Genomic DNA, 14,567 nt, shown 5'->3' on the forward strand with positions numbered 1-14,567 from the left:
TCTGATTTTAAATCCACATGAGACATTTGGACATGTCAGATGACTGAGTGATAGAGTTTAGTTTCCCATCATATCCTCTATTTTACTTCCCCTCTCGTCTCCTAACTTCTCTCCTGTTAACACAGCATACGCATGGATCAGAAAGGAGACTGGACAGATTTAGTGTCAGTGTTTTATTTAGACAGCTTCAGAGGTTAGTGGTCACATGGCTGTTATAAGGGCACAGCAATAGACACACATAAGATCCACACTACAAACCTTATAGTCTAGCAGTCCACTCAATCTAGCACATTATATATAGAAAACACACACACATTCTCAATACAATATCATCTGTTATGATTTAATAAATGCAACAAATTAAAAAATACTTCACAAAACATTCAGTGCTAACTTTTAGAAAAGTACAGGCTGATAGCAAAACAAGCATTAGTTGTTAGAAAAATGTAGTTCATAAAAAGGAGAGGTGTGTTTGTTGTTTCTAGTTGTGTCTGAGAGTTGCTGTGTGTTTCTGAGTGTGTCCGCTTCGGTGTGTATCAAGGCACGTTAGCCCTGGCCTTGTATCTCTCCAGATGGCGTGTCAGGTCTTCAAGTCTCATGTCCTTTAGCTGAACCAAGTGTTCCAGTCTGTTCACCTTGATCTGCAGGATCTACACACACACACACACCACACACACACACACACACACACACACACACACACACACACACCTGCTGACGGATAGTGACACATTCCCACTACACTACACTCAGAAAGTGTCACTCAAGAGGCCAGATTACACCTGTAACCCTGCCGCCCAAAGAGTGTGTGTGTGTGTGTGTACCTCCACAGTCTCCTGTAGGGCAAGTAGAGCTTGCTCCTTCTCCTCCAGCACAAGACGGATGGTTGGGTCCACCTGAGAACCTAGCACAGTGCTACACACACACACATTATAGAAAAGTCCAGATTGTACAATATTTTTTGCTGTTGTGCTGCACATCTCAGAGGATTACTATAACAAATGAATATGGTTCCTCCTCCAGATGTCTGAGGTCTGATAATCTGTGCAGCATGACTACGGTGGGATGACCTGGAACACATCCATTACATTTAAAGACTGACACACCGTGAGTGCTAGTAGTACCTAGTCTTGTCTGTGTGTTGGTGTACGTGTGCCCTCTCCTCTTTCTTCTTGGGAGGTGGCTCTGAGGGACACAGAAGATGGAGAAACAGAGACAATCCACTGAGTGATGTTACATTTGCACCACAAATCTAATCTGTCTATCTTGTCTGTCTGTCTGCCCGTCCGTCAGCAGTAGAAGGATGCCTCTCTATCCGTGTGTCTATCGGTACGTCAGCAGGAGAAGGTAGATAGAACAGTGAGACTACTGGCTTTGGGCTGAGAGGACACAGCCTGGGCATCCTATGGACTGAATGGGAGGTCTGGGGGGTTAGGGTTTGCTTACAGACAACAGACAGAGTTACATGGATACTTCTAATGGAGACAGTGATGTTGTTGGATACTCCCATACATTCTCAGCCCTTTAAAGGTCATTACTGACCGCAGTGGCTCCTGACCCACTTTTGTGTGTGTGTGTGTGTGTCTTTGTCTCTGTGCGTGTGCAGCTGACCAAGTTCTGACTCAGTCACCTCCTCTAAATACCAACTAACTGAAGGTGCTGAGTATATCTGGGTCAGCAGAGGAGTCACCCTATGTATAACTGTGTCACATTATACAAGTGTCTGTCTTCACTGCAGAGAGAGAACCAACAGCTCTGTACACACTGCCTGAGTCAGGGGTTAGGTCAGGGATCAGGTTTCTGTACCTGTGAGAGGTTTCTCTCGGTTTCTGTTGTTGTAGTATTCCACATCCTAGGAGACAGAAGAATAGTTAGTGTGTTTTTATTTTACACCTCTGTTCTATTCTCTACCCTATGAACAGGGACTGGATGTGTGCATGATGAGAATGAAATGTTTGATCAGCAAAGGTTGTTTGATCGAATGTTAGATGGCCACACACACACACACACACACACACACACACACACACACACCAGTAGTGTGTCTTCAGTGCATTGCTGTCTCTTGTCGTCAATCCTTTCTCGGAGCGAACACAGGACAGGCTCTATTACTCCAGCAGTGCTCACCACTATCCTCTTCACGGTCTCCTCTGGGATGTGGAAGTTCAGCTTGGAGAACACCTTCCTGTCAACATGGAAACACGCTGATTTGGGGTCAGTTTTGCATTTCTCCCACTAATGGTTAAGGTTAGATTGGGGGGAGGGGGAGCTGTACCTAGATCTGTAGCTAGGGAACCCCCCCTGGCACGAGAGTAGAGGAAACATATGTTAATGTGTGCGATTAGCGCCATGCTATGGATCTACAGTTGAAGTCGGAAGTTTACATACACCTTAGCCAAGTACATTTAAACTTAGTTTTTCCACAATTCCTGACATTTTAAAAATTCCCTGTCTTAGGTCAGTTAGCATCACCACTTTATTTTAAGAATGTAAATGTCAGAATAATAGTAGAGAGAATGATTTATTTCAGCTTTTATTTCTTTCATCACATTCCCAGTGGGTCAGAAGTTTACATACACTCAATTAGTATTTGGTAGCATTGCCTTTAAATTGTTTAACTTGGGTAAAACGTTTCTATAGGATTGATGTCAGGGCTTTGTGATGGCCACTCCAATACCTTGACTTTGTTGTCTTTAAGCCATTTTGCCACAACTTTTGAAGTATGCTTGGGGTCATTGTCCATTTGGAAGACCCATTTACGACCAAGCTTTAACTTGATGTCTTGAGATGTTGCTTCAATATATCCACATTATTTCCTGCCTCAAGATGCCATCCATTTTGTGAAGTGCACCAGTCCCTAATGCAGCAAAGCATCCCCACAACATGATGCTGCCACCCCCATGCTTCACGGTTGGGATGGTGTTCTTCAGCTTGCAAGCCTCCCACTTTTCCTCCAAACATAACAATGGTCATTATGGCCAAACAGTTTTATTTTTGTTTCATCAGACCAGAGGACATTTCTCAAAATCTTTGTCCCCATGTGCAGTTGCAAACCGTAGTCTGTATTTTTTATGGCGGTTTTGGAGCAGTGGCTTCTTCCTTGCTGAGCAGCCTTTCAGGTTATGTCGATATAGGACACATTTTTACTGTGGATATAGATATCTTTGTACCGGTTTCCTCCAGCATCTTCACAAGGTCCCTTGCTGTTGTTCTGGGATTGATTTGCACTTTTCGCACCAAAGTACGTTAATGTCTAGGAGACAGAACACGCCTCCTTCCTGAGCGATATGACAGCTGCGTGGTCCCATTGTGTTTATACTTGCGTACTATTGTTTGTACAGATGAACGTGGTATCTTCAGGCGTTTGGAAATAGCTCCCAAGGATGAACCAGACTTGTGAAGGTCTACAATCTTTTGTTGTTGTTGAGGTCTTGGCTGATTTCTTTTGATTTTCCCATGATGTCAAGCAAAGAGGCACTGAGTTTGAAGGTAGGCCTTGAAATACATCCACAGATACACCTCCAATTGACTCAAATGATGTCAATTAGCCTATCAAAAGCTTCTAAAGCCATGACATCATTTCCTGGAATTATCCAAGCTGTTTAAAGACAGTCAACTTAGTGTATGTAAACCTCTGACCCACTGGAATTGTGATACAGTGAATTAAAAGAGAAATAATCTGTCTGTCAACAATTGTTGGAAAAATGACTTGTGTCATGCACAAAGTAGATGTCCTAAACGACTTGCCAAAACTACAGTTTGTTAACAAAAAAAATTGTGGAGTGTTTGAAAAACAAGTTTAAATGACTTCAACCTAAGTGTATGTAAACTTCCGACTTCAACTGTATATGGCTGGATCCAAAATGGCTGTGGTCCAACCCAGTGGTCAGTGAGTAGGAGTTCTCATGGCCCTGTGTAGTTGCTTAGAAGTAGAATACAGCATCAAATTCTCTACGATTCCCAGAGGAACCTGTTCAGTACATTGAGAGACACACACACACACTTACACACTTGCCTGTTGAGAGTGCCCCAGTTGCTGAGTTTTTGCTGTATAGAGTTGGCTGGGGTGTAGTTGTGAAGCTCCACCAGTTTGGGAAAGAAATACTTGACGACCTCAGCAGCCATCACTGGAACAAGGGCCGATATAAACAACACTGCTATGACATGTTTCTGTCTGGACTAACTTTTCTTAGTTGACAACCACAGGACAGTGCTCAATGAAACTGACAACAGAAAGAAAAGTTATTCATTTAAACATTGAATAAATCATTTATTTATAATAGATGAATCATTTATAAATGATCAGCACCAAAGCTGTTGGTTAACTCAAGTACCTAAGTTAGCCCCTAGGCCAGGGTTTCCCTCTGTCCTCAGAACCCCAAAGGGTGCATATATTGTTTTTTTTGCCCCAGCACTACACAGCTGATTCAAATAATCAACTAACGATCAAGCTTTGATCATTTGAATCAGCTGTGTAGTGTTAGGGCAAAAAACAAAACGCGCATCCCTTGGAGTCCAGAGGACCGAGTTTAGGAAACTCTACCCTAGGCTTAATCATTGTTAGCCACACCCCGCCTCCATCTCGCTCCACTGCTGCTGCTTCTTCTTCTGTGGTTTTTATATGGCAATTTGCAACCAACTTTAAGATGCTTTACCGCCACCAACTGGACTGGAGTGTGGACCAGAAACAGGGAAGGTATAGCTCCTATCCATTATTCTTGTCTCCTCAAGGAAATTAAGGAAACTAAATACATAATGAAATATTACATCCCCTGAAGATTTTCTCAGCAGTTCACCTATGCTTGGCTTTTCAACACCATTACTCCTCAAATCTGATAACAATCTCTCCCTTTCCCTCCCATATTACTGACACTGAAATAACATGTGTCTCCACGGTCTCCATCTCCTCATGATCACACCTCCCAGTCAGACATTTTCCAACCAATTTTAATGTACTGTTGAGCCTTGTGTGTCCCAGAGGAATTTAGTAATATGAATTGAACGGAGTTTCCCATCTTCCCATTTAGAGTTTCTGGTGCAGCACAGAAATGCCCTTATCCAGATGGTGTGACAAATGCTTTTCCTAACAGAGTTGCTAACTTTCTTTGTAGTTACTTTAATGTTGGAACCAACATGCAGTGCCTCCAGCAGGAAGAGAAGCAAGACTTTTTTGTAAGTACAGGGTCATGCAATATAGAGTCTTTATGGATGTGTTATGAATGACCAAAGTTGTCTCACTTCAAACTACAGCGCCTTGCAAAAGTATTCATCCCCCTTGGCGTTTTTCTATTTATTACAACCTGTAATTTAAATACATTTTTTATTTGTATTTCACGTAATGGACATACACAAAATAGTCCAAATTGGTGAAGTGAAATGAAAAAAATAACGTCATTTTTTTAAAAATGGAAAAGTGGTGCGTGCATTCACTCCCTTTGCTATGAAGCCCCTAAATAAGATCTGATGCAACCAATTACCTTCACAAGTCACATAATTAGTTAAATAAAGTTCACCTGTGTACAATCTAAGTGTCACATGATCTGTCACATGATCTCAGTATATATACACCTGTTCTGAAAGGCCCCAGAGTCTGCAACACCACTAAGCAAGGGACACCACCAAGCAAGCGGCACCATGAAGACCAAGGAGCTCTCCAAACAGGTCATGGACAGAGTTGTGGAGAACACAGATCAAGGTTGGGTTACAAAAAAATATCAGAAACCTTGAACATCCCACGGAGCACCATTAAATCCATTATTAAAAAATGGAAAGAATATGGCACCACAACAAACCTGCTAACACAGTCAAACATTCTTAATTATTTCTAAACCCTCCCATTTCCACAATTTATCTTCTTAAAATGTGATTTTAAACCTTACCCTAACTAATGATGGCCAAGTTTGATGTGTTGGTCCACCAGACCTTCCGTGCATTTGGGCAGAAGTGTCTGGGAACAACATTAGGTGTAATGTGACTAACATGACATCACTTTAGAGTGTATGCCATCCTTCAGCACAACATTTCACCCTTTATAAAGCACATGATTATATCATATTTGACATAGTGGGTTGTGTCATATTGGTGATTATGTGACACAGTTATGCCACATTTATGAATCCTTTATAAAGCATGGCATACAGTTATAGATGCTTTGTAACACATTTATGTAGTGCTTATGAAGGCTTTATGAAGCCTTTAAAAGCTGAACATCATTTAAAGCGGAACCAAACTGTGCACCTTCACAAATGCCTGGGCTAATATCTATACATTCTCCATGTCTTTCACTGCAACAGTCTCCCCACTTTTCAGCACAGGGAGATCCCATTCTCGTCTGACCCCACTCATCCTCTTAATCATCCCCCATACCTCTCCCAGAGGAGTAGTCCTGCCTATGTTTCCACAAAACCAACGCCAATACTCCCTCTTAACTGTCCTAATGGTCCTACTTACGACAGCTTAGGCTTAGGACCCTTTAAACATCCTTAAAGCACCATTCCTACTCACAGCTTCCTTCTCTGCACTCTTCAGTCCACCAGGGAACTGCATTCCTCCTTCTCCCACCTGTACCCATCACCTGCCTTGCAGCCCCTACTATTGCTCCTCTTACTACATCAGTGGGGCGGCAGGGTAGCCTAGTGGTTAGAGCGTTGGACTAGTAACCGGAAGGTTGTGAGTTCAAACCCCCGAGCTGTCGTTCTGCCCCTGAACAGGCAGTTAACCCACTGTTCCCAGGCCATCATTGAAAATAAGAATTTGTTCTTAACTGACTTGCCTGGTTAAATAAAGGTAAAATAAAAAAATAAAAAAATCATTCACTGTTTCTATATCTGCACTGAATTCTATTGTGGACTACAGGAAAAGGAGGACCGAGCACACCCCCATTCTCATCAACGGGGCTGTAGTGGAACAAGTTGAGAGCTTCAAGTTCCTTGGTGTCCACATCACCAACAAACTATCATGGTCCAAACACACTAAGACAGTCGTGAAGAGAAAAAGCCTATTCCCCTTCAGAAGACTGAAAAGATTTGGCATGGGTCCCCAGTTCCTCAAAAGGTTCTACAGCTGCACCATCGAGAGCATTCTGGTTGCATCACTGCCTGGTGCCTGGACCCCTCTTTTACGCTGCCTAAACCTCTGTTTATAATCTATGCATAGTCACTTTGACTCTACCTACATGTACATATTACCACAATTACCTCAACTAACCGGTTCCCCCGCACATTGACACTGTACTGGTACCCCCTGTATATAGCCTAGCTTGTTATTTTACTGCTGCTGTTTAATTAGTTGTTATTTTTATTTACAATTTTTTACTTATCTATTTTTACCTTTTTTTATTTACTTAATGACAAATACAATTTGATTTGAATTCACCTGCAACAGCCCTCAACTCCTGAAAATATCATTTGAAAAATATATCCTCATCCCATTTCCTGCTGTATCTTCCACCCTCATTCTTACAGTACACTTGATTGGGGAGTGATCACTACCCCCCATGTAGAATCCTCCCATACCTCCCAGCTACATCTGCCTTCCATCATTGAACTAGAGATCAGAGTAGGAGCCAGAGCAGATTAATTTCCTGTTACTGGGTCTCCCCCTCCCTGACGACGTCGTTCCTTTAGATACCCTACCTCCGTCGCTGAAGTCTCTTGTTATATTCCTCTTAGGTCTGGACAGTGGTATTTTGTCTATCCAGGCAAACAAGTCTTGCAATATTTCTTCGTTTAATTCTTTGTCCATTCTGTATACCGGTCCTTCATCGGACAACTTTGCACTTCGATTTGCAGCTAGCCTGTATCGTTAGCTAGCTAGCGTCCCACGATGGTCGTCATTAGTTACCATAGCCACAAAGTCATAAACCCCGCCCATTTCTACAATTTATTTTCTTAAAATCGGATTTTAAACCTAACCGTAACCTCACTGATAACCGTATCACTAACCCTAATCTAAAATTAAGACCAAAAAGCTAAAATATATATATATTTACGATATGGCCAACTTTAACTTTGTGACTGTGCTATCTAGTGGAAACAGGTTGTTTGTTTAACTCGTTGCTAGGTAACTAATATCCAAGTATGGAATCTGAGAAAAGACAAACCTCATCAGTAATGAGTGAGCCCATAGAAATATAATTATGAGTGAGCTAGAGTCAGTGGGGGGAGTGAGCTAGAGACAGTGGGGAGAGAAAGAACAACACACTGAAAAGTGTAGACATATTATTATTTTATAATAGATAACATATTTTCCAATAAATAGCATGTCTACACATTCGTTGTCAAGTTTTTGTATGGTATAAAATGTGCACTGAGATGCAAAGCAGAATGCATAGACCCTTCAAAACATTACAATCAACATCATACATACAGTCATCATACACCAACAGTAAAATAAGGTTGAACATTTTAATAATGACAAGATTAACCAGAGTGGTCCAAATGGACCCTTAGACCCTACCTGACCCAAGCCATTCCTCCCTATCCTTCACCCTGGGTTCGTTCAGCAGGATGCAACATTTTAATAATATATACAGTATGTATTTTATCCAAAGAGACTTATAGTCATGCATGCATACATTTTACATATGGGTGGTTACAGGAATCAAACCCACTACCCTGGCATTACGGGTGCCATGCCTTACCAACTGAGCTACAAAGGGCCACGTTTAGATATAAATACACTATGTAGAACAAACATGCCTCTCTGCAGGTTTGGCTAGGTTACTTTCGAATGTAATTTGTTACAGTTACTGTACTGAACAAAAATATAAATGTAACATGCAACAATTTCAACGATATTATTGAATTAGAGTTCATATAAGTAAATCAGTCAATTGAAATAAATTCATTAGGCCCTAATCTATGGATTTCACGTGACTGGGCAGGGGAGCAGCCATGGGTGGGCCTGAGAGGGCATAGGCTCAACCATTTGGGAGCCAGGCCCACCCACTGGGGAGCCAGGCCCAGCCAATCAGCATTTGTTTTTCCCCGCAAAAGGGCTTCATTACAGACAGAAATACTCCTCAGTTTCATCAGCTGTCCGGGTGGCTAGTCGCAGTTGAAGAAGCCGGGTGTGGATGTCCTGGGCTGGCGTAGTTACACGTGGTCTGCGTTTGTGAGGCCGGTTGGAAGTACTGCCAAATGTTCTAAAACAATGTCGGAGGCAGTTTATGGTAGAGCAATGGACATTCAATTCTCTGGCAACAGCTCTGGTGGACATTCCTGCAGTCAGCATGCCAAGTGCATGCTCCCTCAAAACTTTTGACATCTTTGACATTGTGTTGTGTGACAAAACTGCACATTTTAGAGTGGCCTTTTATTGTCCACAGCACAGGGTGCATCTGTGTAATGATCATGCTGTTTAATAAGTTTTTTTTAATTGAATTTATTATTGAATATCCGAACCATACAATATACTTGCAGTGAAGCCGCTCAACAACTACATCATACCAGTCATTCAACAGATTCCCATTCAGAGTGACACACAGAAGCATCCAGGGTCAATGCCCTGCTCAATGCCCTGTTGACCGATCTTACCACCAGGCCAAAAAACGTGAACCCGAACCCTCCAAGATCACCCCACAGTTTCCCAATAGCTGTTCCTCAACCATTCGAGACCCCTCCCACCGGGAGGAAAATAAAAAATACAATTAATCCCATTCCCCACCCCCAAGAAACCTCCAATGCACCAACAACCAAGAGAATGAACTAAAGAGAAAAAAGGAAAAGACAGAAGAAAACAGCAAACAACAATGCAAAAATAATAATAAAACAAAATAATACATTTAAAACAAAGGACATCAAGGACAACTAACATTATAACAGCAATGCCAACTGTATATGTTTGTGTGCATGTTTGGCACTATTACATGTATGTACAGTGCCTTGCGAAAGTATTCGGCCCCCTTGAACTTTGCGACCTTTTTGCCACATTTCAGGCTTCAAACATAAAGATATAAAACTGTATTTTTTTGTGAAGAATCGACAACAAGTGGGACACAATCATGAAGTGGAACGACATTTATTGGATATTTCAAACTTTTTTAACAAATCAAAAACTGAAAAATTGGGCGTGCAAAATTATTCAGCCCCCTTAAGTTAATACTTTGTAGCGCCACCTTTTGCTGCGATTACAGCTGTAAGTCGCTTGGGGTATGTCTCTATCAGTTTTGCACATCGAGAGACTGACATTTTTTCCCATTCCTCCTTGCAAAACAGCTCGAGCTCAGTGAGGTTGGATGGAGAGCATTTGTGAACAGCAGTTTTCAGTTCTTTCCACAGATTCTCGATTGGATTCAGGTCTGGACTTTGACTTGGCCATTCTAACACCTGGATATGTTTATTTTTGAACCATTCCATTGTAGATTTTGCTTTATGTTTTGGATCATTGTCTTGTTGGAAGACAAATCTCCGTCCCAGTCTCAGGTCTTTTGCAGACTCCATCAGGTTTTCTTCCAGAATGGTCCTGTATTTGGCTCCATCCATCTTCCCATCAATTTTAACCATCTTCCCTGTCCCTGCTGAAGAAAAGCAGGCCCAAACCATGATGCTGCCACCACCATGTTTGACAGTGGTGATGGTGTGTTCAGGGTGATGAGCTGTGTTGCTTTTACGCCAAACATAACATTTTGCATTGTTGCCAAAAAGTTCAATTTTGGTTTCATCTGACCAGAGCACCTTCTTCCACATGTTTGGTGTGTCTCCCAGGTGGCTTGTGGCAAACTTTAAACAACACTTTTTATGGATATCTTTAAGAAATGGCTTTCTTCTTGCCACTCTTCCATAAAGGCCAGATTTGTGCAATATACGACTGATTGTTGTCCTATGGACAGAGTCTCCCACCTCAGCTGTAGATCTCTGCAGTTCATCCAGAGTGATCATGGGCCTCTTGGCTGCATCTCTGATCAGTCTTCTCCTTGTATGAGCTGAAAGTTTAGAGGGACGGCCAGGTCTTGGTAGATTTGCAGTGGTCTGATACTCCTTCCATTTCAATATTATCGCTTGCACAGTGCTCCTTGGGATGTTTAAAGCTTGGGAAATCTTTTCGTATCCAAATCCGGCTTTAAACTTCTTCACAACAGTATCTCGGACCTGCCTGGTGTGTTCCTTGATCTTCATGATGCTCTCTGCGCTTTTAACGGACCTCTGAGACTATCACAGTGCAGGTGCATTTATACGGAGACTTGATTACACACAGGTGGATTGTATTTATCATCATTAGTCATTTAGGTCAACATTGGATCATTCAGAGATCCTCACTGAACTTCTGGAGAGAGTTTGCTGCACTGAAAGTAAAGGGGCTGAATAATTTTCACGCCCAATTTTTCAGTTTTTGATTTGTTAAAAAAGTTTGAAATATCCAATAAATGTCGTTCCACTTCATGATTGTGTCCCACTTGTTGTTGATTCTTCACAAAAAAATACAGTTTTATATCTTTATGTTTGAAGCCTGAAATGTGGCAAAAGGTCGCAAAGTTCAAGGGGGCCGAATACTTTCGCAAGGCACTGTATCAACTCATACACCCTGTACCATGGAATCGGTACATCAAAAATCTCTTCCCAACTATTTTGCAATCTGTATGGCACAGTTGTCAACATCCTGGTCCTCAAATGAAACTGGTATACTTTCCTATTTATGCTATTTTTATTCCTTCGCCAATTTTGATCCTTTATATTGGGCAGACAGACCAGTTCCCTACCTCCTCCCACTGCCACCTGCCTTGGGGGTAATGCTGCAATCAATTGGTTGTACTGTTAGATTGAGCAGACCTTCCCATACAATTCAGATAACTCCACGAAGGACATAACTCTACCATTCCAATTTACAATATCATTTAAGAACAAAATACCCTTTTCAAACATCTTTCCCATAAATACAGGTATTTTATCAACCAGCACATTTAAGTTCAGCCATAATATTTGTTCTATCTTTTCAGGGGGATGAAATTGAAATTGTAGCCAGCTCTGCAATGCTTGTTTGAAAAAGACAGATACTTTGAAAAAAGTATAATTTTCAATTAATCGAAAATGAGACATGGCAATCTGCACAAAGGCAAAAAGGACATTTTTAAACAATGGATGAGCTTTTCTTAGTAATCTACTTGAGAACCATATAGGGTTCAAATAAAACTTTTGAATGAGTGACGCTTTTGGAGAGAGGTTTAGTGCTTTTATATTTAATAATCTCAACCCTCTCAATTCATATTCATGATATAGATAGGCACGTTTTATTTTGTCTGGTTTAGCGTCCCAGATAAAGCTAAATATTTTTTGCTCATATAATTTGAAAAATGAATCATCAGGAGTAGGCAGGGACATAAGTAAGTGAGTAAACTGAGATATGACTAAGGAGTTAATCAGAGCAAATAGACAGGTATTTACCTCTCCATGGTTACAGGAGCTTGTCTATTTTCACAAGTGTTCAATTGAAATTCATTGTGGAGAGCTTATTTATATATTTTGTGATATGAATACCGAGTATGTCTACTTCACCATCAGCCCATTTTATAGGTAAACTGCAGGGTAATGTAAAAGTTGTCTTTTTTAAAGATCCAATACGTAATACTGTACACTTATCATAATTAGGTTTTAGTCCAGAGAGTACAGAAAAGTTATCCAGATCTTCAATGAGACATTGCAGTGATCTAGCTTGCGGACTTAATATAAAACTTGAGTCATCAGCATACCTTTGTTTTTAAGCTTTGGATTTCTAATCCTCTAAATGCTGTTATTGGATCTGATTTTTATAGCTAGCCTTTTGATGGCTATAACAAATAGCGGACACCCTTGTTTAACTCCTCTTGACAATTCAAAACTCTCTGAGAAGTAGCCGTTATTTACTATTTTACACCTGGGATTGCTATACATTATTTTTACCCATTTTATAAGAGAATTATCGAAATGGAAAAGAAATCCAGGCATTTATAAATAAAATCCAGTCTTACTTTATCAAATGGCTTTTCAAAATCCGCTATAAATGTCATTCCTGGCTTCTTATATGTTTCATAATGTTCTATTATTTCTAGTAGTTGTCGTATATTATCTCCAATGTATCGTCCATGTAAAAAACCTGTCTGACATGGATGAACAATACCTGGTAAAACCCTTTTAATTCTGAGTGCTATGCATTTCGCTAGTATTTTTGCATCACAACATTGAAGTGTAAGGGGTCTCCAGTTTTTTAGATAGACTGGGTCTATATATTTGCCATCTGGTTCTTGTTTTAATAAGAGAGAAATCAGACCTTCCTGCTGAGTACCTGACAGACTACCATTTTCTATAGGAGTAGTTAAAACAATCTAACAATGGAGCTTTTAGTATATAAAAAAATACTTAATATACCTTTACCGGTATGTCATTAAGCCCTGGGGTTTTTCCAGACTGAAAGGATTTAATAGCCTCAAAGTTATTCCTCTGTAATTTGGCCTTTGGACTGATCTTTCTGTACATTTGTTAATTCTCCGTTTTTTATATTATTTGGAAAGAATTCCTTAACATAATCTTCATTCAGTGGGAAAGGACGAGACGCAAAAGAGAACATCTGCCTAAAATAATTAGCTTTCTCTTTTAAAATATCATTCGGAGAATCATAGATGACTCCATCTTCAGTAACGAGCTTCTGCAAATTGTTTTTGTTAGCGTTCCTGTATTGGAGATTCAGGAAGAATTTTGTGAATTTTTCTCCATATTCCATCCAGTTTGCTTTATTCTTTTTAATAAGCTTCTAGATATGCCACACCTGTCAGGTGGATGGATTCTTTTGGCAAAGGACAAATGCTCACTAACAGGGCTGTAAACAAATTTGTGCACAACATTTGAGAGAAATAAGCTTTTTTGTGCGTATGGAACATTTCTGGGATCTTTTATTTCAGCTCATGAAACCAATACTTTTTAAAATTGTATTTAACTAGGCAAGTCAGGTAAGAACAAATTGTTATTTTCAATGACAGCCTAGGAATAGTGGGTTAACTGCCTCGTTCATGGGCAGAACGACAGATTTGTACATTTTTACCTTTACCTTTTTGACCAGATTTTTAAAATTTGGTTTCCATTTGGTTTCCGCTGTTCGGAAAATTCCACCAAATGGCAACTGGTTGCTTATTGCAAATGGACAAAACATCACCAAAAGGAAAGACTTTGAAGACGAAACTCGGTGAACACAGGTTTGGCCAAATGGGCTTTTAGCCCAGAAACAAGATGACGTCAAGGACTCAACGCTTTCTGAGTTAAGGCCCATTTTCTGGGATTAAAGGTCAAAAATGGTAATACAGCACTATAATTTGACCAGTTCACGTCAAAGTACATAAACCTATGGTGTAAGGAGAAAAAGAATCAGCCATTTATCTATCGTACTTTAAGAGAAATAATTCAATGTCCTTTTGGTAATGGTTAAAGACATGTGTTTATTTATAAATCCAGTTGTGGCGTGTTTAGACGAATCCTTTAAGGTGGGTTTTGGCGCTCTACATGATTTCTGTGATTTTCTGAACTCACACACATAGTCAATGGGGAGTGACATAGTGTGAGGCTTACAGACACACAAAGCCTGCAATAGTTACCTGCGTTCGA

General features: G+C 40.5%; 1 protein-coding gene across 6 annotated transcripts; it reads right to left on the reverse strand.

Moving 5' to 3' along the window:
• Positions 1–158: 158 nt before the first annotated feature.
• spef1 (sperm flagellar and cilia associated 1) lies at positions 159–7,856 on the reverse strand. 6 transcript variants are annotated; one of them, XM_036981003.2, is made up of 7 exons: positions 7,635–7,856; positions 4,016–4,127; positions 2,128–2,185; positions 1,807–1,852; positions 1,125–1,185; positions 825–915; positions 159–650 (listed from the first exon to the last, which is right to left on the reverse strand). In XM_036981003.2, exons 1-7 carry the CDS (start codon positions 7,741–7,743, stop codon positions 537–539), a joined length of 591 nt encoding a protein of 196 aa, XP_036836898.1. In that variant the 5' UTR covers positions 7,744–7,856; the 3' UTR covers positions 159–536. The 6 variants fall into 6 exon arrangements, with proteins under 6 accessions (XP_036836898.1, XP_021461879.2, XP_090091780.1 ...); XM_021606204.3 differs by having other exon boundaries at positions 2,035–2,185; XM_090235654.1 differs by having other exon boundaries at positions 2,128–2,181; positions 4,012–4,127.
• Between the last annotated feature and the right edge of the window lie 6,711 nt (positions 7,857–14,567).

Source organism: Oncorhynchus mykiss, chromosome 1 (assembly GCF_057628025.1).
Source record: "Oncorhynchus mykiss isolate SJ-2025 chromosome 1, ASM5762802v1, whole genome shotgun sequence".
NCBI lineage: Eukaryota > Metazoa > Chordata > Actinopteri > Salmoniformes > Salmonidae > Oncorhynchus > Oncorhynchus mykiss.

Excerpts from the sequence above, each read along its gene's own strand:
- spef1 (XM_036980984.2), bottom strand. The coding sequence starts at position 7,743 with ATGGACAAAGAATTAAACGAAGAAATATTGCAAGACTTGTTTGCCTGG. Across the intron at positions 4,128-7,634 it reads AAGAGACTTCAGCGACGGAG|TGATGGCTGCTGAGGTCGTC; the intron begins GTAGGGTATCTA and ends CCCTTGTTCCAG. Across the intron at positions 1,186-1,806 it reads CCGAGAGAAACCTCTCACAG|AGCCACCTCCCAAGAAGAAA; the intron begins GTACAGAAACCT and ends TGTGTCCCTCAG.